Source organism: Montipora capricornis, chromosome 10, assembly GCF_036669925.1.
Source record: "Montipora capricornis isolate CH-2021 chromosome 10, ASM3666992v2, whole genome shotgun sequence".
Classification (NCBI taxonomy): Eukaryota; Metazoa; Cnidaria; class Anthozoa; order Scleractinia; family Acroporidae; genus Montipora; species Montipora capricornis.
Window position 1 is genome coordinate 66,253,051 of NC_090892.1, and position 27,878 is coordinate 66,280,928.

General features: G+C 39.5%; 1 protein-coding gene across 1 annotated transcript; it reads left to right on the forward strand.

Moving 5' to 3' along the window:
- Nucleotides 1-27,203, forward strand: LOC138018985 (deoxynucleoside triphosphate triphosphohydrolase SAMHD1-like). Its single transcript, XM_068865659.1, has 18 exons — nucleotides 1-227; nucleotides 2,659-2,693; nucleotides 3,624-3,726; nucleotides 9,620-9,677; nucleotides 10,587-10,702; nucleotides 11,201-11,271; nucleotides 12,538-12,687; nucleotides 13,182-13,229; nucleotides 13,450-13,547; nucleotides 15,085-15,243; nucleotides 16,096-16,152; nucleotides 18,473-18,581; nucleotides 20,911-20,994; nucleotides 21,091-21,174; nucleotides 21,590-21,694; nucleotides 24,098-24,189; nucleotides 25,765-25,810; nucleotides 26,462-27,203. Exons 1-18 carry the CDS (start codon nucleotides 98-100, stop codon nucleotides 26,537-26,539), a joined length of 1,623 nt encoding a protein of 540 aa, XP_068721760.1. The 5' UTR covers nucleotides 1-97; the 3' UTR covers nucleotides 26,540-27,203.
- Nucleotides 27,204-27,878: the final 675 nt, after the last annotated feature.

Genomic DNA, 27,878 nt, shown 5'->3' on the forward strand with positions numbered 1-27,878 from the left:
TTAGTTTATATCCTTGTATGTTATTTATCAGCTGAACACTAACAAAATATTTGACTTTCCCTCGTTCTGCCATTTTATTTTACTGCCACGTTTGGCAATGCAGCACCAAAGTCGGAAAAGAAAAGTCGCAACTGTAAGTCCACCAGACGGGAGAGGATTAAGGACCCCGAGTCCAAAGAGACCGAGACAAAATGGCGTCCGCTTTGAGGATGACGTCGAGTTCATAAGTGAGTATGGAGTTTCTGAAACTTCCTGTCCCCAAGGAGGAATTGAACAACTTGATTTAGTTTCCATGTGTGAATTTCAGATTCCATTGGAGTCTTAACGCGTTGTTAGCAGGGTTGAGCTGTAAACAATTTATGAATTCGAATAAATTAAAACCGACCTAAGTTTACTGTGCTATTATGGCGGGAAAATGCCAATTAAGAAATGAAGAGAGATTCCAACCACATTTTCTAGAAGTTCGACCGGGCTTTGCAAGCATATTCACATTTGCTAAGACTGCACCATTCATCTTGAATTTGAGCAAGCTGCACACAGCGTAAGCTAAGCGTAAAATAAACGTACATGTAAGCTTACTCTGCAAGCTTAATTTTTGTATGTGGTTGCAAATGACGACTTCCATATGCATGTGGTCCAGGATTAACTAAACTGTTTACAAACTCTACTCTCAATTGTTTGTTTTTATCTTTGAAATCGCATGATTTGATTTATTGTACAGCAGAGGGTAATGTCTTATGCGCGATCAACTCGAAACTTCAACATCCCCCCGCCCGGGCACTTGAACTTTTGGAGATTGGATCGTTCAAATTCCCCCCCCCCCGGGCCAAAAGGGGGTTCAAAGGCCTTACCCTATCATCGGATTTGTCTGTCATACCCTACTAAAGAACAATCGTCGTCAGCTCCTCCTGTCTTTAATAAAGACCTTTTGAAGACCTCTTTTATAAGCCAATCGCTCACAAATGCTACATCTCTTCCTTAAACACCCGTCTCGTCCAAACACCTGTTTTATAGCTGTTAGCGACTTCGGCGCCCAAAAAAAAAACCATTTGAAACCTGACACTTCCGGTTCGATTTTCCCCACCCCAAGCAGGCCAAGGTCAAATTTCCCACTCCCCGGGCACAGAAGATTTTCAAATGCCCGGGGGGGGGGGGAGGGGGGGTATGTTCAAGTTTCGATTTGATCGGTGCATTACAGCCTCTTTCTGCCATTTTGAAAACAGCAACGCTATACATAAGAACTGAGTACATGACTTGTACACTGGCAACTTGTATGACCTTTTTTTGGTTGTCCCAGTTTACATGCACAATGCAATTAGACAAGCAACTGAGCACGATCACAAGAGAAAAGAAGCTTCCATTCTGTTGTGCTTGTGAATATGTTTGCGTCATGAGTAAACTTCTCTAACACATAACATGCTAATGAAGCTGCTTGTTAAGTGCCCTGGGTGCCAGAGGAATTTTCTTTTCAAGTTTGGAGAGAGCGTTCAGCCATTTCATACCAACCGTTGAGGAGGGAAAAAAGTACACAACGCCAGACCCTCACTTCCATGCATAGAAACAGTTCAGATTTCTCATCAGACTAGTTTTGGCCGCCAATCTGAGACTGCGTCCTGTGGGAAACAATGAAATCTGTCATTGAACATTCCTGAAAATGTAATTACAGTTATGGCTATTCAGTGCAACAGTTTTAATAATTTTGGAGCAATTTTAACGATGTTGTATTGATTTTAGGTGGGTAAGATTGTTTTATTTGTGGAAATTGTTTTCCCCTGTCAAACAAACTGGAGTATCTACAGGCGCTCTCATGCACAAATCGATTTGCAAAATAATTTAACTACAATTAAAACGGATCTCTCGGGCCGAAGTCATGCAACGGTGCTAGTCGTAACATCTTTTGAGAACCGGTTTTCCTCCTTGACGGTTGATTTGGAATCACTGAGCATTCTCTCCGAACTCTAGTCAGAGCGGGTCTTGAACCCAGGATCTCCAGATCTCAAGGCAAGCGCCCTAACCACTGGGCCACACTGCCTCTCTTCAGATGGCATCTGAAGGTGATCATGCAAATACGTACACATGGTGCAAAAAAAATCTTGTATGTTGTCACCCTTATAAATTATAACGAACTAACCCTTATATATTGGTTAACTAATGGAGAGGTAATCCACAAGGTTCATGGAGTGGTCCGTTCTATCAGGTCCTAGAGCAGGGTCAGTGGGTTTTCCTTGGAGTGGCGGTCATTGTGCTTAGTCTCTGCCATACATTTTTATGTACAGGCGTCTTGCAGTCAAAACTAGGGCAACAGTACCCTCAAGATTTCATTAGTTTATTGATTATGTAAAAACTAAATGACTTTATCATTAATGAAGCTAGCCGTTTTAAACAAAGCAGTATTAGTAAGTTGTGAACAATGGTTCACAACTTTCGTAGCCATGAAAATACATGTAAGTTTTATTCCAAATGTTATTGAAATGTTTGGCTTCTGCATTATTCTTTTGGCAATTTTTATTATAGCCTCTTGAATAATATTAAATTAAATGTTGTCTACCAAGGCTTATAACTCACCCTTTTTTATAATGGAAATGTTCTAAGCTACATCAAGTTCACATGGAATGCATGTTTAAATCCTAATGAGTTTTGATATCATTTATCTCAAAGATACAACAAGCTTAAAGGACCATCACAGTAACAAGGTACTTGTGCAGGGACAATAACATTAGGGCTGGTGTGAATGACCTTAAGTTAACCCATTGACTTTCAGGGGTTCCCCATTGACAAGTAAAATCGTCTGGCGTTAGGCAGAGTAAAATACTAAGTCTGGCCGGTTTAGGCCCATTTGGGTGTCAAAGGATTAACTGACATAATCACAATCTTGAAAGAGGTTATTGTCAGATTCAGGTGTTGCCTACTGTACCACTGAAGATGTCTTCTACTTGGAAATTTGTTGATTCGTCTTTCAATGATGACACAGTGGTGAGAGTCCTCGCCTCACATCAATGTGACCTGGGTTCAATTCCCATTCCCAACATCAAGAGTGGGTTGAGTTTATTGGTTCTCCACTCTGCTCCAAGTTGTTTCTCTCTGGTACTATGACTTGAAGGTGTTGTACAGTTTTAAATTCATTTGATTTGCTTTGATTTGATACACAGTTTACCAATAACTTAAGTCATTTTGGCAAGGAAAAACTTCGTTTTGATGCTCTTTCAAATGTGTCCCAAACTGATGTTTGGTCCAGTGCCAATGTACATGTACTAATGGTCACAACAAACTGACGCTACTATTGCAACGACTGTGATCGTGTCAGAGTATAAATATTGGACACACCAAACATTACATTTAGTTTGGAGCACATTTGGAATAGCATCAAAAGGTGGTTTTTCTTTGCCAAAAGGAAAATATTATTGTGCTTTTCCAAAGCATGACTACCTAGCTAACCTCACAATAATTAATTAATTTTTATGTGACTTTATTCTGAAATAATTATCATTAACTGGCAGCACCATCAATGCCTCCCCTATCAATGCTTCCCCGCTCCTTAATCAAACAAAATCAGTTGTTTTCAAGGGAAGCCAGCCATTATGGAATGTAACAGTCTTTTCTCAAGTGTTTTTGTTCCTTTCCAGGTTTTTAATGACAGCATTCATGGGCATATTGAAGTTCATCCTCTTTGCGTCAAAATTATAGATACTCCACAGTTCCAAAGACTGAGAAATATAAAACAGTTAGGTGAGATTGTAATATTATCAATGTATGGACCAGGCAAGTCTGGCGAATGGCATCAAACTAATAATTGGTTTTAAACAAGTGATGAAACAAGATACCTCATCATGCATAACGGCATCATGATAATACAATAAAGCACATCAAAGAACTTGTTTGACAGAAGTTTGGTAGAATCTTTATACCTTACATGTTGTACTTAGAAAGAATGCATTGAAAAGCACTAATACATTTTAAACATTCATTTAGCAACATTTGTATTGCCCATAGGAAGAAGCTACCACTGTTGTGTTTGATTGCTATTTATTCCAATAATCTGATAAATGTACTACGCGTACATGTTATACATACACTGTACTAACTGCAACTGATATAAACTCGATCACGTTGCTAAACTAGTCATAACTCTTACGTAATCAATCGTTAAACATTAACTGTGATCAAGATACGACATTCCTCCCTTATCTTAGTACTTTAATTATCCTAGAGATTAGTAAGTGTTCAGGTGAATCTGACCAGTGTTCAACTGTAATTCCATTGAATGATTATTACGAATTAGATTCTCAATATTCGATTTTCTCAATGTTCAGTGTTCGATATTAATCTCAATGTTTTGATTTTCAATATTCAATGTTCCACTTATTGTTCAATCATGATTAAAATCAATGTTCAAACAGAAACAAATAAAACAAAGATCAAAGTTCTCCTTTTTTCTCATGTCGCTACGTAGTCTTTAAGGTAGGCTGGTGTAGACCTTTGTCTTGCAGATCTTCTAGGCGCTGGTTGTCCTGGAATTGGAGTAGAACTGTGAGATGTTGGGGCTTGTGGTTGCCTAGTGACTCCACAGGGTGGTGTGGCTGTGGTTGTATGATGGCGGTGAATTGTGATGTCGTCGTCATCTAAATCTGGAGTGTCCACTTGACTTTGTTTCCTTTCCCGCTGGACGAATAACTTTACATGTGATATATTTCGCCTGTGCTGTGTTCCGTGACCATCTTCAATGATGATTTGAGTACCATGGATCTTTACGATTTTCATGGGATTCCTGTGGAACTTCGTGGAATATTTGTTGGTGTGCCGTTGTGTGACTATCACCTATCTTGAGGTTTCTGTGAGAGGCGTGACGTTTGCGGTCAGCATATGCTTTTGCCTTGTCCTTTTCTTTGGCATCTTTGGAGCGGACGATGGAATCCTTTGTGTTCTTCTTTGCTGGTACACTTGGTAACTTTGTTCGAAGTTCCCTTTGCATTAGCAGTTTGGCTGGGGTTTCGCCAGTCATGCGATGTGGGGTGGTACGATAGTTTAACAGCATTGTTGGGAGAGTTTTTCTCCAATCTTTACCTTCGATGGTAGCTGTTTGAATGTGTTTCTCGAGGACCTTGTTGAATCGTTCTACCTGACCGTTGGCTTGTGGCCAATACTCTGTGACTGTTGTGGCTTTTACTCCCCAGGATGCAAGGGTTTCTTTGAACTGGGCAGATGTGAAATATGATGCGTTGTCTGTCTTGATTTCTTCAGGATAGCCATGCTCAGCGAAGACTGCATCAAGCCAATTCAGAAGAGAAGTTGATGTAACTGACTTGAGGATCTTGACAGAGGGCCAACGAGAATAATAATCAGTGAGGACTGCTACATATTCTCCTGTTGGGAAGGGACCACAGATGTCCAGGGCAAGTTTAAGCCAAGGTTGATTAGGCAGCTCTGTCGGTTGCATTGGCTCTGGCCGTGGGGGTCTCGCTGTTGTCTGGCATGCATGACAAGATTTGATGTGATCTTCTATTTCTTTGTCCATGTTAGGCCACCAGAGTTTGGCTCGCAGGCGCTGTTTGCATCTCGTCATTCCTGCGTGGTCTTCGTGGGCCAACGTAATTGCTTGTTCTCTGAGTGTAGTGGGGAGCACAATACGAGTTCCACGAAGAAGGATACTATGGTCCGTGATGCACAGTTCATCGGCAATAGTTTTGTAGGGTGTGGCCATTTTGTAGACTTGGTTACTGGTGAGTAATTCTCGGACTGCGCGTAACTCTTGGTCTTCTAATGATGCTTTTTGGATCTCTTCGACGCTCATTGCTCTAGGAGCGAGGTGGTTTGTCATGTAATTGACGTAACGGTCAGCGCAACTTTCCATGTTGCTTCTTGGATGTTGATTTGCGAGGCGGGAAAGCGGGTCTGCTAGGTTAGTTTTTCCCGGTCTGTATACCACTTTAAAGTCGTACTCTTGCAAACGGAGACGCCAACGTTCTATTCTGGCTGGTTGAGGCTTGCTTGTGTTGGTTGGTTTAGCTGCATAGATGTGTTCTAGGGGACGGTGATCAGTTTCCAATTCAAATTCTCTGCCAAAAAGGTACATGTGAAAATGTTCGCAACCAAAGACAATTGCCAGGGCTTCTTTTTCGATTTGGCCATACTTTCTCTCGGTGTCGGTAAGGGACCTACTTCCATAAGCGACTGGACGGAAGGATTTGTCAGTCTGTTCTTGGAGGAGAACTGCACCAACTGCCCAGGGTGAGGCATCTACTACCACCCGTGTTTTCGCGTTTAAGCTGTAATGAGCTAGGATGGGGAAGCTGGTGAGTGCCTGTTTCAAATTCTGGAATGCTGTTTCGTGTTCGTCGTGCCATTCAAATGAGGTGTTGGCTTTTGTTAGCTGCCGGAGGGGAAACGTGAGTGTACTGTAATCTTGAATGTATCGCGAGCAATAGTTTGTGAGACCGAGGAATGATCGAACTTCTGATGCATTGATAGGATGGGGGGCTTCCGCTATGGCTTTGATTTTCTTCTCATCGGGCTGGATGCCATTGGCTGAGACGATGTGTCCGAAGACGTTAATCTGTGGCACAGCAAAGGAGCATTTAGGTAGCTTAAGAGTGATGCCACTGTCTTCCAGTTTGGTGAGAAGTTGGTCTAGCTGATTTAGGTGTGTGGTCTTGTCACGTGACCATATCCAAATGTTGTCTGAGATGTTGGCGGTTCCTGGAATTTCTCTGATTAGATCATGGATGATTTCGTGAAAATGTTCTCCTGATGGGGAGGCACCCATTATGAGGCGAGTGAAACGATGCGGGCCATTATCAGGTGTAGAAAAGGCAGTGATATAGCGTGATTCTTCGGCCAATGTAAGTTGCAGGTAACCTTGGGAGAGATCAACTTCGGAGAATATGGTTGCACCTTCCATTTGTTGGAGGATTTCGTTAACTGTGGGGATTTGTACCCTGCGCCGTGTGAGGGCGGTGTTTGGCATTCGCATGTCTAGAACCAAACGAACATCTCCATTTTTCTTAGGGATGGCTATAAGGGGCGATAACCAGGGTGTGGCTCCTTGGACTTTTTCAATGATGCCTTCATTGCGCATTTCCTCAAGTTTGGAGTTGACCTTTGATTTCATGCTGTGAGGAATTCTTCTGGGCGGTTGAGCCACTGGGGTGACACTTTCATCGATTTCCAGCTTCACTTGGGTGTTTTTCAGATTTCCTGTTCCCATGAACAACTTGCAGTGTTTAGTGAGGATTGTGTGAACTTGAGAGTCCTCATGTTGTATCGTGATATTGTTGAGATTGACGCTCAGAAGATCAAGTGCTGTTGATGAATCAAAACCGAGGAAACATCTGGATTTGCTGTTAGAAACGAAGAAAATCGCTTCTGTTGATTTTCCGCTAGAGGTAGAAATAGATGCGGTGAACTGACCAGCGATGTCTAAGGGCTGCTCGGTGCCATAGGCATGGATTTTAACAGATGAGGGTGTTAACCGGAAGTTGGCATTTTTTTCTTTGATGCGATCCACAATTGCGTGATTGAGCACGTTTACGGAAGCGCCAGAATCCACGATGACTTTCACTGGTACGCCATGGATTATTACGGTGGTTTCGGGATGTTTGCCTGTGTTATGGATGGTGAATAGATATTCATCATCTGTCTCACTTGAAGAGAGTTCGGGTTGTGTGACTTCACCCGTCACGTGTTGGACGCCATGTGCTTGCGGTTTACTTGACAGACAAAATTTGGCGAAATGATGGAGTTTGTGGCATTTGTGACATTCTGTTCCTTGAGCTGGACACGAACGCATTCCGCCTTTGTGTGGAAAACGACCACCGCAATTTCTGCAAGTCGTGGTTGATTGTTTTGGTCGCGAAGGCGGTTTTTGCTTTCTTCGATTGTTATGTTAGCCGTTATGTGAGCCATCTTGTTTTCGACGATTGTTGCGTAAACCATTTCCGACAACACGTGAGTTGCCGTGTGGAAAACGTGACTGTGTTTCCACTGCATTTACTGGTAGTGATGGCGATTGAGAATTTTCGCCTTCGAGCTTTTTAGCTTGCTCGTCGGTGCGTTCAAGCGATCTCCCATGATTGAGGAGCTCTTGTAAGGTGAAGCTTTCTCGTAGGGCTCGTCGGCGAAGACGTTTGTCCCTTGTCTTGTGGATAATTTGGGTTCGGATTTCGTTATCCGTGTTGGTGAAACTGCAATCGGACGCTTTTGTTTTCAATCGACGGTAGAAGTCGTTGAGCGTTTCGTTGATTTCTTGCCTGAGTTCTCGGAACTCGAAGACTGCCAGGTCTTTATTTTGCATGGTGTCAAAGTGCTGGTTGAGAGCAGTGACGGCAGATTCGTAGGTTGTGCCAGTGTCGGGTAAGATGTCGAAAACATCGTTTGTTGCATCGCCTACGTATGTAAGCAATAGGCCTCGACGAATAGTCGGGTCAAATTCTCGTAGACTTAGGAGAAGGTTTTCAAATCGACGCACCCATCGTTGTCCAACCGTGGAAGGATCTGAAGAGGGGTCGAACGGCTGAAATGGCGGTAATCCACTTCGAGGCGTAGCGGCAGTGGCTGCTGCGGTTGAATTTGTCGTAGTTGAAGTGCCTGAAGAAGTGGAAGAAGTTGAAGCAGGCGGTGGGTCCTGTTCACCATCGGACATTTTGGTTTATCCTCGTCGCCAATGTTGTGTTTGATTGCTATTTATTCCAATAATCTGATAAATGTACTAAGCGTACATGTTATACATACACTGTACTAACTGCAACTGATATAAACTCGATCACGTTGCTAAACTAGTCATAACTCTTACGTAATCAATCGTTAAACATTAACTGTGATCAAGATACGACAACCACACAGTCAAACAAATGTGTCTGTAAATGTTCAGGTACTTCAAAAAAACTTCAAGTCAGGGGTTTCAATAACTTTAGAAGTAGATACCTGTGTTGACCAACAATTACCATCGAAAGAACAGGAATAACAACTCTCCGATAACACAACGATCTTTACTATGAAACGTTCGACACTTCTTCCCTGCAACTCACTCAGTACCGCTGATCCCTGGGATACAGCGGTCCCACCAACACCTGGACTAATCAATGTAAGCAGCAGTTATTCTTCTCTTTTTACAAGGGTTTGAGTGAAAATCAAGGCAGAGTAGCCGGCAGTGAGAGAGATTTCTGACAAACCCCTGCAAGTTGGTGGCTGGTTTGAGTAGAATAACCGACTCTATGAACAAAGAGGCCTAACGGCCCCTTTCTCTAGAGGTGTCCGATAGCTTGCCATTTGAAAGAATCTGTCCTTAATCAGGAGCTTATAATGGTACCCTTCTGCTTCTGCTCTTTTGTATGGAAAAAAAGTAGCCGGCTTCTCTGATTGAAGTAGCCAATGCTTTTCGTTTCGTGTTGGTACTTATTAAAACCACTGAAATGTTCAATGTTTTTATGGAGAAAATTTTATCCTCTCACCATTTTGAGCTAAAAATGTTTTTATCATGGTGACCTCTTTTGTTCTCTACTTCCGTTGATATTTTGTTTGTTGATTATACGTGTATTTGCTTTTATCTTTTCAATTTATGATTATAATGTTGAGGTCAAAGTGTGAATTTTTTGTAAGATTAAATGTTGACCATTCTTTTCTGTAGGTGGATGTTACTATGTTTTTCCTGGAGCTGCACACAATAGATTTGAACATTGCATCGGGTAAGATTGATAGGCTTCCCTGAAGGGCCTTTTTATTGCATGAATTTTAACAGATCAGGGGCCTGTTTCTCGAAAGTCCCGAGAACTTTTCGGGCCCGAAAAGCCAGTCGTCAAACTGTAATCTGCTTATTTTGAAAAGCTGATCCTTTAACATGTTTTTAACATAAGAAAAAGTAAGAGGATTGCAAAGTTTGATGGCTTGGAACCTCGGCATTGCGAAGATATAAAGGGAATTGTGGCAACCGAAATAGGCCCGAAAACTTTCGGGACTTTTGAGAAACAGGCCACAGATCCCTATACACCGTATGCCTCTTTAGTTGATTGACAAATCATGACATTACTAAACCATGAAACAGCTAAACAGTGAAAAAAAAACACAAAACACCATGTATGACCCCACCATGTGTTGAATACTAACCGACAAAGGTTGGATTTAAGATGACATAATCGTTTTAGGCCTTTCTTCTAATCTCAATCTTAATCTGAATCCTAATCTTAATCTCAATTAATTAGGAGCAATCAAGCCTTTGTCAGTTACAGGGATGTCACTAAACGCAGGCTGCCGGTGAAAATGGCCGCTTGAGAAAGGGGTGATCACAGCTGAATTTTGGCCATTGATCGAAGTGACTCAGAAGATTGCAAATTATTCTCAACATAGGTTAAAAGTCATTTGATGCGTTAACAAATTGAGTATTTGTTATTGTACGGAATTATCACTAGAATTTATCAATACTGGAAATGAATAAAGGCATTGTTTTAAGTACTGTTCTGCGTGTCTTTTCTTTCACCGTATTCGCCATCTTGAACAATGCAGAGTGTTGCAAGACACACGCCCAAGTTACAAACTCCCTATTATTGGGGTGATTGTTTTTTTCAAAATTCACCTTTCATTTTTTTGTTTTCCATCAGCACATGCCACTTAGCTGGAAAACTCGTGAGAGGTCTACAAAAAAGACAGCCCGAATTGGGAATTACAGATGAGGACATACTTTGCATCAAAATAGCTGGACTTTGTCATGACTTGGGTAAACACAGAGTTCTAAAGATGTTTGTTTATCATTACATAATTAACAATAATTAATAAATTATATAATTATAATGACTTGAAGGTGTTGTTTTGTGGGAATCACAGACACCTGTGCTGACTGATGGGAAAAAACTTCATAATTCCCAATAAATTATTTTAATTTTGCTCAGAGTATACATGTATCAGCCTGAAATGTTAAATATTAATATGGAAATGTGTCTGTGAAAAGAAGTATTTTGACTAACATTTTCAGAGGATCTATATATTCTGCAATGAGCAGGCACCTTGTATTTTTATCAAGTCACTCTTAGGAATCTCTGTCATCAGTTTCCTATTAATTTTGCTTAGAGTGATTTCAATTGGCCTACCTATGCATGACTGTTTAACAATTTTTGCATCAGCATGTCCATTTTATTTTTTAGTGTACAGTATTTCTCAATTACCTGAACTAAAACTACTAACTTAAAGTTCTTTTTGTTTGCTTACATGTGTATAGGTCATGGTCCTTTCTCACACATGTTTGATGCAATGTTTATACCAGCTGCCAGGCCAAATAGTAAATGGAAGGTACCTATATAGCTTTTTACTCCTATATTTGAAAAAAATATAATAACTTCAGTATGAAAATCAAGGCTGTGCTCAAAGGAAAATTTTGGGGAGCCCTTTGGGCTCCCAAGCATTTCAGCTGGGGTGCCCAGCCCTCCAAGTTGGTCGCCCGAATTAATTAATTATTTATTTAAGTAATTATCTGAGATCAGCAACGCAGGAAGATCTTCATCCATCTTTCTCTCAACATAACATTGCTGCTACTGGTCTGGTGATCGTCAAACTCGCTAGTGCAAGAAAAACCCGCAACCCGTCAAATTTTTCACGCCATACTTGAGAAAGATGAGAAAAGTGGCAATGCCACCAGTGTTTTCAGGTTTAAAAGTGAAAAAGTAAAGATTGCGGCAGTTTTATGTAAAAACGTTTGGGTCTAATACAGGTAAACGTTTTTACTGGTTAGTTGGGTTAAAAATGAATTTTCAAAACGTGAATCAATGCTGCTTGATTCTCGTGGAGCTTTTGTGAAAACTGCCGTGAAACAATTAAACCACCGCAACCCAAAAGGTATCAATTTTTTTTTGAGCAAGTCATCTTGATATGGACGAAAATCATTGCTACAGGACAGAACTTATGTATTTTTTTCTTATATTATCAGTAAAATGTTTTAATAGTGGAATGAGCTTTTTGTGGATTCGGTCGAAGCACCAGTCACAGCGTTATTTGTTTAGGGCACGCAATGGTTTGTCACGAACTAAACAGGGATTGCTCTGTTTCTAAAACAACAACAAATAACATGATATCTTTCCTTTTTTCTTATTTCGTTATTTCATATACTGGGGAAAAACAACCATAGCCTAAATGTATTTTAGCCAAGCAGGCGCAGCCACAAAAAATTGTAAAAATATTAAATTTGCATGAACTGTCACATAAACTGCGATTCCCAGGTTCATACAAAAGTAAATTACACCGCTTCGCCGGCCGCGCTTTACCGCTGTCAGAGCAGAAGTAACAACTCTTTTTTTAAACTATAACCAAGAAATGCCAAACTCCATGTTCCAAATTTAATGCTTTTTTTTTTTTGAGAAAGAATCGAAATTCGTGCGACCACCGGCCGTCACGTGCAAAGTCACAGATTATGTTACATGTGAAATCATGTGGAATGGCCTTAAACTGACTGTTTCGTACGAAGAAAAAACATTTTATCATGGTTTATACCAACAGTGTACTATAAGATGCAAACCATTGTGCAAAGTACAAAAGTTATGATTATTTTTCTTCCATGAACAGCATGAAGAAGCATCAGTGAAGATGTTTGATCATATGATAAAAGTAAATAATCTATTACCAAGCTTTAGCAAATACAATCTAGAAGAAAAGGATGTGATATTTATTAAAGAGCTGATTGCTGGAACCGCTTTGGATGCAGCTGGATCTCAGGTAACTCTTGTGTACTGATTACTGTGTGAGTTTCCACATTTTATTTTTATCATAAAGCATAATATTATTTAAAAAGAAACAGCTGTCTGACAACCTCAAAACTTGAATAAGCACCCTGCAGGGGACCCAGGGGGACTCTCATATGAAAGGGGTGGGGATTCTAGGACTTTGTCTGAAGGTTTTATTTAGGGTTTCACGCAAAGAAATGTAAAATATATTTAATATGTTTTTAACTTGTCAATTACACGAATGGAGGAGAGTTGCCATAATTATAGCAAATGAGGCGATTGGCAAAGGCAGGGAATTGGCGAGAGGTTATCATGGCAACACATCAGAAACTGCTTAACTAAACTGAGTGCAGATGATTTATAATTACAGGTAAATCTTATCTGTCAATGACATTTTGGAGAGGATGCCATTAGACAATTATTTTGTATGTAAACCACTTTCATTTTATTCTGTACTTGTCGAGCAGCTCTTACTTTCTCTGACAGGATTGGCCATTCAGAGGACGAGAAGCTGGAAAAAGATATTTGTACGAGGTAAAGAACATTTATAGTTGGATAACTCAGAGGCCTTCTCCGAGACTTACAATAAAGAATACATTTGTAATCACCATCAGCAAAGGCGTTAACATTAGTAATGATTATTAATTTTATGCAATTTAAGTTGTGCGGTTGCGGCCCTATGCCCCATTGGGGGCAATAAGGACTAATATATAAGTTGTGCGGTTAAAGATTCATTCTTGCTTTCAATTCAAAGATTGTTGCCAACAAAAGAACAGGAATAGACGTGGACAAGTTTGATTATTTCTCTCGGGACTGCCACAATCTTGGTATCAGTAACAGCTTTGATCACAAGTGAGTTGAGTACACTGTAAAGTGAAGTTCTTGTACACTAATAATGAGAAATAAGACAATAATTGCCAACGAGTCAGGCCTTCTGAAGACAGAAGGCCTGGCGAGGCGGCAGCTTATAGAGCCGCGAGAAGACTTTTAGGCGGACGAAATCTCAGAAGCGCTTCAAATTTAATTGTAATGTAGACCAAAAGCTGTAATGTAGACCAAAGCGTTGAAATGTTGACCGTAGCGATAACCAATGAGAGTGCCGCACGAGTACGCCGCGTGATGTTTGCAGCCGCCAGATCACGCAAGCTTGGCTCGTTGGCACTTTAGCGACAGCTATAACTAGTTATTTACGGTCAAGGTTCTTTCGAAAAGGGTTGAATGTGAACTGTCAGAAATTTATTGCCAACGAGTCAGGCCTTCTGAACCTGGCGAGGCGGCAGCTTATAGAGCCGCGAGAAGATGTTTAGGCGGACGAAATCTCAGAAGCGCTTCAAATTTAATTGTAATGTAGACCAAAAGCTGTAATGTAGACCACAGCGATCAAATATTGACCGTAGCGATAACCAATGAGAGTGCCGCACGAGTACGCCGCGTGATGTTTGCAGCCGCCAGATCACGCAAGCTTGGCTCGTTGGCACTTTAGCGACAGCTATAACTAGTTTATTATTATTGTCTTATTACTCATTCCTGTCCCTGTCTTTCAGACTGAAAAGTCTCTGTTACGAGCCTGAAGGCCCATTAAGGCTGGCGCTTATCTCCGGTTTCCGTAGCATGAAGCGACTAGGAGTATTTATGCTCCCCCCTGGATGGGATGCTAGTCCATCGCAGGGTTACCCCCAGCATTACACCGGTACCCATTTATACACCTGGGTGGAGAGTAAAGTGTCTTGCCCAAGAACACAACACAATGTCCCCGGCCAGGCCCCGAACCCGGACCACTCGATCCGGAGTCAAGCGCACTAACCATGAGGCCACCGTGCCTCTTTCAGACTGAACTAATCAATTATTGTTTACATTGCTAGTTGGAGGGCTAGGGCCAGACTGCATGTTTTGCAGTTTACAATCAATATTGAGAAAATGATACAGCTGTAGATACTCCTGCCCAGAAGCAATCAATGGGGAACCCCTCAGGAAGGACCCTAAATGCCATTGTTTTGTAGATCAGCATTTATAATCAACATTATACATGTAAGTCTGGGTACAATAAGGCACAACTATTACATTTTGGAGTTGTTGACCAAAGAATGCTGGTTGATGTAGATGAAGCATCATTAATTTTTTAAAGAGTAATAAACCTACATGTACTCTTTTATTAAAATTAATTCCCATTTTCACATGCATTTTTGGACTTCATGCTAAAACAAGTTAATTTTTAGCTTTACAACATTTGCCACTTATTCCCACTGCTGATGTAATGCTGATAAACTAGATCAGTGAACTCATCAATTATGAGAAGTAACAAATGTATCTCCCGCAGTTGAGTACAGTGTACGTATATTGTTACAATGAGTTATCTACTGTACAAGTCGAAATTTGTTGAACTTTGCAGGCGTTACATGAAATTTGCAAGGGTTATTTCTGTCAAAGGGAAACTTCAAATTTGTGTACGAGACAAGGAAGCTGGTAATATCTACGACATGTTCCACACAAGAAACAGCCTGTTTAGACGTGCTTATCAGCACAAAACTTCAAACATTATTGAGCATATGTAAGTGGTATTAATGGCATGGTTGGTGATACTTGTGATAGCTGCTCTGAAATACATGTAATATTCATTATCATTGCTTGTCTTTAGAAATTCCTTTTGCCACATTGTTAAAAGGCATTTAAAAATTTTGTACTGTTAATCATCAACCACTTAATAAATGTTTTGATGCTCTTGACTTGCCTTCAATAGTTTTTCTGAGTGTTAAACATTATTATTATGTTGTGCATTTACATTTATCTCTCAGAATTGTTTTCTAATACAATTTATTGCTTCGACTTGAGCACTGCCATGCGGCCAGATTGTGTTTTATAGACCAGTGGCCAATTCACTTAAAGTGAAGTAATTTACATACATGTAGGTCATTATGCCCAATTTAAAGCTGTAAATGCACTATAAACAAAGTATTTACATTAATAAAACGTTTTAAATAATTATTCTATCTTCCAAGTTCTTTGAAGTTCATTTTCAAATTTTGCGTCTATGGCTCTCACCTTGTACATTTGAAAGGGATAGGAAATTTAAGTGTCTACAATGTACAATGTAGTTGTTCTAGCTCTGGAGCACTAATTGGGGACACTGTCAACTGAAATTAACAATTAACAATTAAAGTCAAGTCAAATAGTTGATTTAATAAACTGTTTACTGCTTTGACCAAATCCCAGAAAGTAGTAATTTGTAGCTTATTACAAAAATACTGTAATTAACTTTGAATTGATTGTTAAAAGTCAGTGCTTTAAACAGGAGGTGCAATGTCATCATGACGCAGATAATGACCAAGCAACAAAACTTCAGGAGAATTGACCAAGTAGTTCGCTCAACCTAAATCTTGATCTGTTTATGGTTTTTTTATAGGATAACAGAAGCTCTGTTAAAGGCGGACAAAAAAATTCGGCTGAAAGGATTGGACGGGTAAGTACATTTAGCCTAGTGCAGTTCGAAGTGTAATGACTTTGATTCGTGCACACTATTTGCTTGCTATTGTAACAGATGGTGTTTTTATTGCATAATATTCTCTATTGGATAATAGAGTTCGTTTAAATTCTGCTAATGGTATCGGAAGTCGAGAGTGGTGGAAAATAACAAATGCCATCTGCAGTTATAAAACTTCTTCTCATTGTACACTAAGTGAAGCGGAAAATTAGGGATCTCAACTGCTTTTTTCGGTCAATTGTGCACTGATAATGTTTATCATAAACCAGAGCCCATATCAGTTCCATATGATGCTGAAATACCACGCGTAAACGAAATGCAGGTCACTCCTAGCTTTAAAGCAGACAGCCACCGGTCCAGATCAGATCCCTTTTTGGATATGGAAGGACCATGCTGAATTTCTTACTCCTGTGGTAGCTAAAATATGGAACCTGTCCCTTGAAACCCATGTACATGTATGGCCGAGTTCGTGGAAGAGTACCAACATAACCCCAGTTGTTGCTAGAGCATTCGAAAAGGTTGTTTATAAGTCTTATGTTAAGAACAATCATTGTCGAGAGTAGCTTGAGCCCCACACAGTTTGCTTATAGAGAAGGTGGCAGTTGTATTGACGCTCTGTTAACAAAGCAACATGAAATTCTTAAGTCTTTGGATCAAAAGGGGTGCAATGCAGTGAAGGTGCTTGCAATGGATTTTAATAAGGCCTTTGACACTGTTAAACACGATCTGTTATTTTACAAACTTAAACTCCTACCGCTTAATCCATATATTTTTAATTGGTAAGCTTTCTTACTGATAGGAGACAACGGGTTGTCTGCAATAGCATCACTTGTGATTGGCTCGGTGTGAAAAAGGCACCACGCGAGGATATTTAAAGGGCTAGGTCACGCTATTTTAGGCAATTTCAGCACTGATCGAATGGTCATAGAATTAACTAAGATATCAAAATAACTGTTCAAAACTGTAGAAGAACTCTAACAAAACACAGGGAAGCCAAGAAGAGACGTGGATGGACAAAACTGGAAAGGATTGAAATGGATTGAATTTGGGTAAATTTGAAAAACGTCGGCCCACCTTTTTTCAAATTTATATCAGTTTATATAAAATTGTCATTTCCACAGCTTGATATTCATTCTAAGTAGTTATGTGTCCTTGATTTTGCAAATTAAAGACTCTTGCTATGCCAATTTGACGTTTAGAGCTCATAATTAACAAAATTAAACAAAATTACCCAGAATAGCGTGACCTAGCCCCTTTAATATATTCATAAATGATCTGCAAACAGATCCAGAGTCTAATTCTTTGTTGTTCAAGTACAGTATGCAGATGATTCCACTCTAATTACGGTATTCCTGTTTGGAAGGAATGTGGTAGTAGTACTGCAATTCATGTAGTTAACAACTTTATAGAATGGTCAATCAATAATGGTATGAAATGTAATTTCTCTAAATGTAAAGAAATGGTTTTCCGAGAGAAAGGCTACAATAATGTACTAGAGACAGTACAGAATATCGCACAACATCCAGAACTATGTATCTTAGGGGTTACATTTCAGGATAATTGTAGGTTCTCTATTCATGTCAAGAATAAGTTGGGCGCAGCTAAGGAACTCATACATTTTAAGAACTCTAAGGAAGGAAGGGTATTGTCAAGCCGAGTTGGACAACTTATTCAGCACTTTAATTTTGCCTAAGCTTATGTACGGAATATCAGTTGTATATGGTTCATCTCCACCAGAACTTAATACCATACAAGGTTTCCTTGATCGTTGTCATAAACGAAGATATACATCCTCTCCTGTTTCCATTATTAATAGCCCTTTTCACAATTAGTTTTTCTCATTTGCATCACGATGTAATATTACGAGGATGCGAGGCAATTTCGGGTTAAAACTACAAAATAGCCCGAAATTGCCTCACATACATGCTAGATTACATTGTAATGCAAATGAGAAAAACTAACCGTGAAAAGGGCTTTTGCTTACAAAAGTCCGATAAAGATATTTTCAAGAAATTAAGCGAGTGGGAAGGTCATCCTTTACATCACTTCCTTCCTAGGATAAACCCTGCTACCCTTAAGCTTAGGCAAGTCAAGCCTACATTTCCGATTTGTAATACTGAGCGTTTTAAAAATGCTTTTCTTAACAGACTTAGTTTTCATTACAATTTAGCTATTGGTAATTACCGGTAATGTGTATTTCGCGCTTTTTTAAGTATTTAATAGTTATAAGCAATGTAACACTTTATGTATTAATTATTGTTATCAGTGAAATAAAAGACTACTACTACTACTATTGCAGGAAGCTGCTGTCAATCTCGGACTCAATCGATGATATGGAAGCATATACAAATCTCACTGATCACGTTTATTACCAGATACTTAGTTCATCCGATCCAGACTTGGAAGAGGTACTGTGATTTTTTTTTTTAAAGCCCAAAGGACTCATAGCTGTTACGAAACAATGGTTATCTTACATCCAGTACATGTGCTGGTGAAAGGTGTCCTCTAGGAGACTCCTTGCGAGATTAACTATACAGCAACCCTTGCTAAATTACTAACGGATTAGTAAGTTATTCGAGGTTTGGAGTCATACTTAAATTCCTTTATTTTGAGTACCATGGGAAAGGAAAGGAAAGGAACTTTATTCTGGTGTCTCATCTTAGCGCTGGAGCACTAGTTGGGGACGCTGGGAACCAAAAATCAACAAATTAACACAAATTAAATGAATTCAAAATGCAACCTCGTTCCCAGCGTCTCTTGTCGCTTGTCTCATCTCAATGACAACGGAGACCCTGGGAACGAGATTGCTCAAAATGTTGGTTTTGAGCCAGCCCTGCAATTCTGGTGTAATGATGAAGAGGTCGTTGTAGTGCAAGTTAAGGATGGTGCCTACTAATTCAAAGGTATTTTTGCGCGGTTTACTGAATATGCGTGAAAAGCAGATTTTGACAGGTGTTACTGAAATCCAAAAAGGAAATTGGGGGTAACCACGCATTTTTCGAAGATAATAGACCCTTTTACCGATACGGCGGCTATTTTGATTTCTGTTGTTTCGAATAGCTATTATGGGATGTCCATAATAATAATAATAATAAATAAATATTTATATAGCGCCTATACTCAGGGGGCAAATACACGTTAATTTGCCCCTGAGTATCCCATATGTCTTTCGAAACAATAGAAATCAAAATGGCCGCCATATCTGCAAAAAGGTCTGTTAATCAATAATATTTGTAAAAAGGTTTAAAATACAGAGCAATTTATGGCGTTCTATTCCAAACTGAAGCTTAATTATCTCTGAAAAATGCATGGTTATCCCCAATTTTCTTTTGGATACCAAGAGCACTTGCTAAGTTCTGCTTTCTCCGCATAGTTTTGAACCGCGCAAAAAATATCCCGGTATTAATAAGCACCACCCATAGGAAATCCTAGTATCTCGAGATGCGCAGCACGTGAGCGCAATAACAATAGTAGGCACCGTCCTTAAGGTTCACGCTGAAACCACGTTAACTATCAGGCATAATTATTTGATACTACTCTGGTTAACAGAATTATACTGTAGCTTCAAAGACTTCTTTTTACAACACTCCTGTCTTGTGTCGTTATCAAGGGTGATCCAAAGATATCACATGATTGATGATGATGATGATGATAATAATGATGATGTCTTTATTAATCAGTAAAAATACATACTAATGATCTACAATATATAACCTAATATACATTAAAAATGAAACTATTTGATAAATAAATTATGCTTGGAAAAAAAGCCTATTTACAAAAGATGATTTAAATCGCTTGGTATTTATTCTAGGTAGAAGACTGCTAGTACTTTTAAGTCTTAAAGAGGATTCCTTGACTCTTGGCAATAAGCTATGAAGAGGATGGCCAGCATTTCGAGCTTTATTAGTAATAGTACTGTCTGATTTGTCTAATAACTTTAAAATATCTATAAAATAGGAAATATACTTTCGCTTGTAACAACGGCAAAGAAATTTCTGAACAGTAGTGAGCTCAGGTGTAGAGGCAGCGTAAACACTGAGCCCCCTAAGTAAGCTTAGGTAGGAATGATGGTCTATATCATCCTGGCAATAGCCTTCTTTCTTTAGGCTCCTAATAACAAAAAGACACATATGAGCTTCTAGTAACTTGTTCTTTATATGTACTGTAAACCTAGAGTTATTCCGAAACGTAATCCCTAATAGCTTTAACGATTCTACCTGTTTGATGTCAATGGCAGGACTATAGCGCACTGCCACGACCTCGGGCCAATATTAGGGAGCTTACGAAACCACGACGCCGATGGCAACGACGACGCTACAAAACAATAGGTTTAGTGAGCAAAAACAATGGCACTGCATGCCTTGCACGTGCGTTTTACATTTTGGTACATTTCTTGGCCGTCATCTCCCAAATGACGACGTGAAATGACCAAGTTCAAGGTTCTGTGCAGGACGTAAGCACATGACGATGAATTTTCAGTTCTCTCTCTACGCTTCCAACCCACTCATACCAGGTTAATTCCTCGACAGTTACTACACATTTTTACCGCGAAACGACACGAAATAGTTTCGTAGTGATATGAATAACGCGAACTTGTATTTTTAAATTAAGTCCTCGTAGCCGTCGTCGTCCTCGCTTCGTAAGCTCCCTATTATTCCCCAGTACGGCCCTCGCGTTCGGTTACTAAGACGATAGTATATTTTCCATTACTGATAGTCAACTGTTCCTTTCAAGGCACGTTCGATTTTACAACGCATAGAAAAGCGAGATCTTTACAAGTGCATTGGGCAAACAATCCTGAAGAAACATCGAGACAAGGTACAACACCAAGCATCTAGCATGAAATTGAAATGAATTACTAGTTGTCCTCAACAGAAGGTATCACTTACGAAATGCGATTCTGTATTTGAATAGGAAGAGATTCCTGAAATTACTGAAGAAATAGGAAATTCTGTCGAAGGTGGGCCACAAATTGAACCAGCTGATTTTATCATTGAGGTTAGTTTGAAAAGCTTAAAATGAAGTCACATGGTTGAGACCACTCACCTTCGCACGAAGCGGCCTGGTGTCTCGTCTTCATAATTCTGTGGGTTGAGTCTATTGGTTCTATACTCCGCTCCGCCGGGAGTTTTTTCTATGATTTCTCCTAGTTTTCCTTCCCATCAGAAACCAATGGTTGGGTTTAATATTCTGATTTATTGTCTCCCTAATTAGTAGAGCTTTGATATTTAAGTTTTAGACTTAAATAAAGTTATTATTGCGGTGGTGGTGGTGGTGGTGATGATGTCGCGAGCTCTGTCATCGCAGAAGCTTACTGTGATCGTGTGGTGGAACAAAAGGAACTGAAGGAGGACGTGACCCTTACCTTTCTTTCATGTATTGCCCACTAATCCATTTATGTTCTACCTTTCAGATTATCAACTTCGATTATGGAATGCGCGATAGAAATCCGATCGATGAGTTGCGCTTTTACGGAAAGAGTGATCCAGACAAGCCCCAGATTGTGCGGAAAGACGAGGTAAGCGCTATGCAAATGAACATAAATAGATAGAGAAATAAAAGATATAAAATAATTGACCGCTGTTCCGCCACGAGAGAGTGAAGCACGAATTGATAAAGGTAAATTAACCACCGCCGTAAGAAAGGTTTCGCAAAACAATGATAGAGCGGTTTTCAATTGAGTGTCGAAAGTAATTAGCTAATTACTTTGGTTTTGCATCTACTTCATTCAGTGATTGGTTCAAAGTTTTCGCGCTACTTTTTCAACCAATCAGAAGTGAAACCAAAACCAATTGTGGCTCGGGCGTGCATATTTTCCCGCCTTTTGTGTCGGCTACGTGTAATTACTTCGAGTTTTGATTGGCTTACTGGATTGTTTCCGTCCTTTTTGATTGGTTAAAGTAATTACTATGGTTTTGGTTTTACGACACTCATTTCAAAACCGCTCTATCATTGGTTAAAAGAGGAAATGTAATCGTGCTGAACGTGCGGCACGCATTTCAGCTCATATTTTTGCTGTTCTGTGCTTAAACAACGACGTGAAATCACCAAATACAACAGCATGCAACAATTCTCTCTGAAACCGCTCGCAGCAATTTATTTCAGAGATACTTTCCCCACATTAGGGAGCTTTAGCAACGACGACGGGAACGGCAACGAGAATGTCATCTCAAAACATAAATTCTCATTATTGTAATCACTTCACGACTATTCCAAGTTTTTTAATATGACAAAGGTGTAGCAGTTCCTGAGGAATGAAATCGTTATGAGCGGCGCTTAAATTAAAATGTATCCTCAAGTGCTGACGTTGTTCATAAAACCTCAAATTTAGTTATTTCACGTTGTTGTTTTGCTGACGACGGCAAAGAAATGAAAAAAGGAAAAAACTCACGTGCAGAGCGTGCAAAGGCATTGTTTTTGCCCACTAAATATGCAAATTTGTGACGTTCTCGTTGCCGTCGCCGTTGTCTGTGATAAAGCTCTCTGCAGAGGTTTTGCACGGCAGCCATGTTGCATGGCAGGAACAATAGATTCATTTTCCTGTGGGTACAAATGTTCTTTCTAATGCAAAACATTTGCATTGTTCATGCCATGCAAAACCTCTATTGTAGGACGTGAACGAGATGGAATAATCGCGATAGACGTAGATAAAGAAAAGTTATATTTTGAGGTGACGTTTTCGTCTACGTGGCTGTCGTAGATCTTAATAGGGAATTTAAAAAACGACGACGGCTACGACTACAACAACGCCACAAAACAATAATATCATTGGTTATAAGAGCATAAATAATCGTGCTGCACTTGCAGCACGGATTTTAGCCAGTATTTTTTCGGTCCTCTGCATAGCGACGACGTGAAATCATCAAAATTGAGGTTTTGACGACAACGTAAGCGTGCAACAGGGAATCTTTCATTCTCTGTTTTCACTCAGAAACCGCTTGTACCAATTTATTTTTAGGACACTTCGCCCATCTTGTACGAGGTGAACAAAACTGAATAATCGCGAAAGACTTTAAGTGCCTATCACCTCAACACACTTTTCCAATATATTTATTCTCCGAAATCATCCCAAATACATGGTGTTGTTTTTAGAACATTTAGATTGAAATTTCACTCTTTCATTGGCTTTGAAAAACGGGAAAAGTGGTCATACCGTGATTAATAACCGAGCAATGAAAGGGAATGGGTTCGATACCGGGTTGACGTCACAAATTAATTTGCATCGCTGTTTTCAAAGAACTTTTCCCGTTTTTTAAAGCCAATAAAAAAGTGAAATTTCAGTCAAAAGGTTCTATAAACAACACCATGTATTTGGGACGATTTCGGAGAATAAATAAAGTGGAAAAGTGTGTTGAGGTGATAGGCACTTTAAGATAGAGCCAAGTTATCTTTTGAAGTGACGTTTTCGTCAACCGTCGTCGTCGTCGTATATCTTAAAGTCCCTAATAGAAACCTTTAGATCGGAGTACGAGTTTTCCGTACTGAGCATGCGCATAAGGTTTGGGAGCCGACATTTTTCGAAGTACGCATGCTCAGAACGGAAAACTCGTACTCTTTCTCCTCCTCGTCCTCCCGAATGACGAAAGACTAACGCAAATCTTTATCAACTCGTTCGATGAAACCAAATTTTCATGGCCAATCAGAGTAGATGAAACCAATTATTAAAACGCAACAATTACAAATCTTTAAGAATCCCAAGATGTGCTTTCCCACTTAATTTAATGACCTGGAGCCAGTCATGTTGTCTGAGTCCTGACTGTTTTAGGTACTACAACTGTAATTTATGGTTCTTGTGCGTTGTACTTGGCCTACAGATTTAAGTCAAGTCGTGAGCCAATACGTACAACACAGCCTTCCAACTCGGTAAGAAGGTTTTTGGAGATTTATCTTTTGCATCGTTTTTCTTTGACTGACAACGCAGGTCAGTAAAATGCTGCCAGAGATGTTTGCTGAACAACAGCTTCGTGTTTATTTTCGAAAGAATGATCCTCAGTGCTTGGAAAAAGCAAAGCGGTTAGTACAGTGTTCGATCGGCGATATCGCCGGCTGCTATCATGGTTTTAGAACTAAATATGTTGGTGAAAAGAGGGCAAAAGGGCATTGGGCCGCATAACCCTCATCTTAACTTCGTCTTTCTATTCAGTATCTTTTTACCAATGTATGAGTGGTAGGTGGCTTTTGCAACTCCAAAGATGACAACTTTCAATTCGATTTTTTTTTAACCAATCATTAACGTCAGTTTTCAGTTTCCATCTTTAGCCTTCTTAATCTCGGCTTACAAATCTGTTCAAAGAACATTAAAACACAATGACGCAGTTATTGCAGTGTTTGTTTTTAACTCGTATCTTGTCAAAGCACTTTCCATCTTTGTAGAATATAGTAGCAATAAATTTACTGTATGTTCTCAGAGTGGATGTCTTGATCTTTCTCTCTTGACATTTTTTCACTTACAAATGGATTGTTATTGACCGAATGCAAAAATGGCGGCCAACAAATTATTCTTTTGTCTTTGCGTTAATTAGCCTAACTAGCCTCGTTCACACGCGTAAAATTGAAAGAATTTGGGCTGTAAAACGAGGCTAGTTAGCCTAATTAACACAAAGACAAAAGAACAATTTGTTGGCGGCCATTTTTGAATTCGGTCAATGGAGAGATTTGTTTTTCAGTCTATGTTGACTCGGGGATACTCGGAGAAAAGCCGAGTACTCCATTGCGGGAGGCGAACCTACGACCTTCGGATGCGATATAGGAGCACTAGGATTACGATTCTCCGAGGAGCACGCGGATTTTTTCCGAGTATCCCCGAGTCAACATCGAAAAACTATAGTCTCTTTTCGTTCCCTGGGGTTAACATGTAGCATCTCTTTCAGTAAAAAAATACCTGGTTTCTTTTCAACAAAAAGCTAAGTAACGATGAAATGATATATGAAATGAATCCATATATTGAACTGCGGATATGAAATCAAGTGAAGCTATGATCCTCGCAGTTACGAACGCAATTTTAGCAATTGCGAAGAGAAGCCTGAAAAGTTCGGGACTTCAACGGGGTTTGAACCCGTGACCTCGCGATACCGGTGCGACGCTCTAATCAACTGAGCTATGAAACCACTGACGTTGGGAGCTGGTCATTGGTGGGTTGTAACGTTTCCGTGGTGAATGAATCTATATATCAATACATGGATTCATTTCATATATCATTTCATCGTTGATTCATTCATCACGGGAACATTAGAACCCACAAATGACCAGCTCCCAAGTAACGTTAGCGTCAATTGATTACAGCGTCGCACAGGTATCGCGAGGTCACGAATTCAAACCCCGTTGAGGTCCTGAATTTTTCAGGCGTCTCTACGCAATTGCTAAAATTGCGTTCGTAAGAGCGAGAATCAAAACCTCACTTAAGGAAGCTAATTATTTGGAGAAAATTAATGAGTGCATATTCAAGATTTCCTTCGCTCAAGGAACTTACAGCTGAGACAGTACGGAAATTCATTTTTCGTTTCCATCGAAACGTCGCAATGCGATAATTTTTGGCTTTTACGCAAGAAATGCGAGGAATTTAATTTTTCTCTTGTCCTTTGTTTGCAGATGCTTTATACAGTGGTGCCTTAGTCAAGAATGCACAACTCCAAAGGTAGATTTGCAGTTTCAATGTTTTAGTTTGTCGTCTCTCGGAAGCCTCGTTTTGAAAGTAATTCCGTGGGTTCAGTGTTTTTGTTCTTGAAAATTAGGTCATGATCTTGTTCTTTGAGATAGACGGTAAATTCCTCGTTGGAAACCATGGCAACCGTTCGCAGTTGAAACTCGGTTAGTCCTGGAAATAGTCATCACAAGGCTTCCTCCCGGCCTGGCGAGTTTAATGCCGGTTGGAAAAAGTCAATAAACGAAGAAAAGTGAAAGCGAGTGTTTTACAATAGAATTTAACCTGAAATGGTTGTTGCTAAGATAACATGACCTCCTTTAAATTATTTAAATTAATTACCATTACTGGCAATGTTTGCACTTAAATTCGCTTTGAAGAAGTAACTGGTGGCATCTTTGCACTCGTTGCGAAATGCAATGATTATTGATGATCACAGTATTTCATCTATGCTAATTAAATTCTAAAATTCAATTAAATTCTGGTCAGTCCACCTTTTATCTGTGAAGAGTGTGAAAGAAATGAACCATTAAACGAATCATATGTATTACTTTGAAGTCGTCGGTTTTTCAGTTAGCTTACTGAGTATTCCGGGTTTTTTCCCTGTTTTTTGCAATTCTTTGAGGTTTTGACTGTTATTTACAGGCTGGCGATGCACTGGTTGATCTCACTCCGATGAAGGCTTCCCAAGAAAGCGAACGACGTTTGAGTTTTCAAGAATAAACAACGGGAATAAATTTCAAACTTATTTTTTTATAACTTCACAAGAGCATAATTTGTTTTTAAGTCTACATCTGGTTATTTTCTCAACCACGGTTTTAACATTCTTTTCTATTTTGCATCTTTCTAACTTAAGTGCACTAGGCATTTTCTGCTTGTGGATAAGATAAATTCGAAAGCAGGCTGTTTTCAAGTTCTTTAATACATGTTCGTAAAGTGGATATTGAAATTCGAAATCTCAGAAATACGGAAAGAAGGCGATTTTTTTCGTCATAAATATCTTTTGATGTGACTGGCGAGAAGAGCCTGTAGTATTTCAGGATTAGTTGTTAACATCTTCTGTAAGATTTTATTCCGAAGGCTCAAATAACCACAATGGAGTGAAATTTATATATTTTTTTAACAGCAGACAAGGTACTGGTTCAGAAACTTTTCTGTTATTGCAACTGACTTAAACCAGCGCGCCAAAGTATTTTTACAACGTTTGAATCAGGACTCGAATTAATATAAACCGAAAGGATTTCAGATTGAATTGAATACTCCAAATGAGGACCAAATTTCTAAACAAAAGTCTGAAGATTTAAGTTAAAAATTTGATGTTAGTGTATGAATGGTATGTAGCTCAAGTTGAGCGCAAGAATATAAGTTTTTTATTTGAAGTTTTGTATCCGGTTGTTTCCCAATATTTTATTTGTTTGCGTCAAATTTATTGTGGATCTGGGTATGGGAGTTGGTCTCATTTGCTTTTCACAGGGTTCGTACGCATCTTGAAAACCCTTGAATATCGAGAGTACATTTTCAAGGCCTTGAAAGTCCTTGAAAATCTCTGCTCTTCATTCCTGGTCCTTGAAAGTCCTTGAATTATTTCTGCCCCACATTTTTAATCTTTGAAAAGTGCAGTAAATTAAAATAATCAGCCACTCAAGTCTTGTCATACAAACGGACGAGCTGTGGGGTTGAGAATGGTTACCAGTGCCTTTGCATTATTTTCACGCATGTTCGTTATGGGAAATGACCAAGAATTGTACTGTCAGACTATTTCCATGGGTAAATTCTTCGACGTAAATAACAAAGAGGTCCTTGAAATTTCCAAATTTGGCCCTTGAAATTCCTTGAAAAGTCCTTGAATTTTTGGTCTGAAAAAGTATACGAACCCTGTTTTCAACATCCGTTCGATTTTGTTGAACAATGTTGACTGCTGGGGTGGGAAAACAGTTTCAATGCATCATCAACATTTGATCCAACAAAGCGGCTTCACGAGAGGCCTTGTTATCAGTCCCACGATGCAGCCGCGGCTGTCACTATGGATACGAACATGGATTCGTCATTCAAGAGCAATTAG

Bases quoted from the DNA above. Each gene is read 5' to 3' on its own strand.
- LOC138018985 (XM_068865659.1), top strand. From the start codon at position 98: ATGCAGCACCAAAGTCGGAAAAGAAAAGTCGCAACTGTAAGTCCACCA. The intron at 13,548-15,084 runs GTGAGTTGAGTA...TGAACTTTGCAG, and splicing joins AGTAACAGCTTTGATCACAA to GCGTTACATGAAATTTGCAA. The intron at 18,582-20,910 runs GTACTGTGATTT...GTTCCTTTCAAG, and splicing joins CCGATCCAGACTTGGAAGAG to GCACGTTCGATTTTACAACG.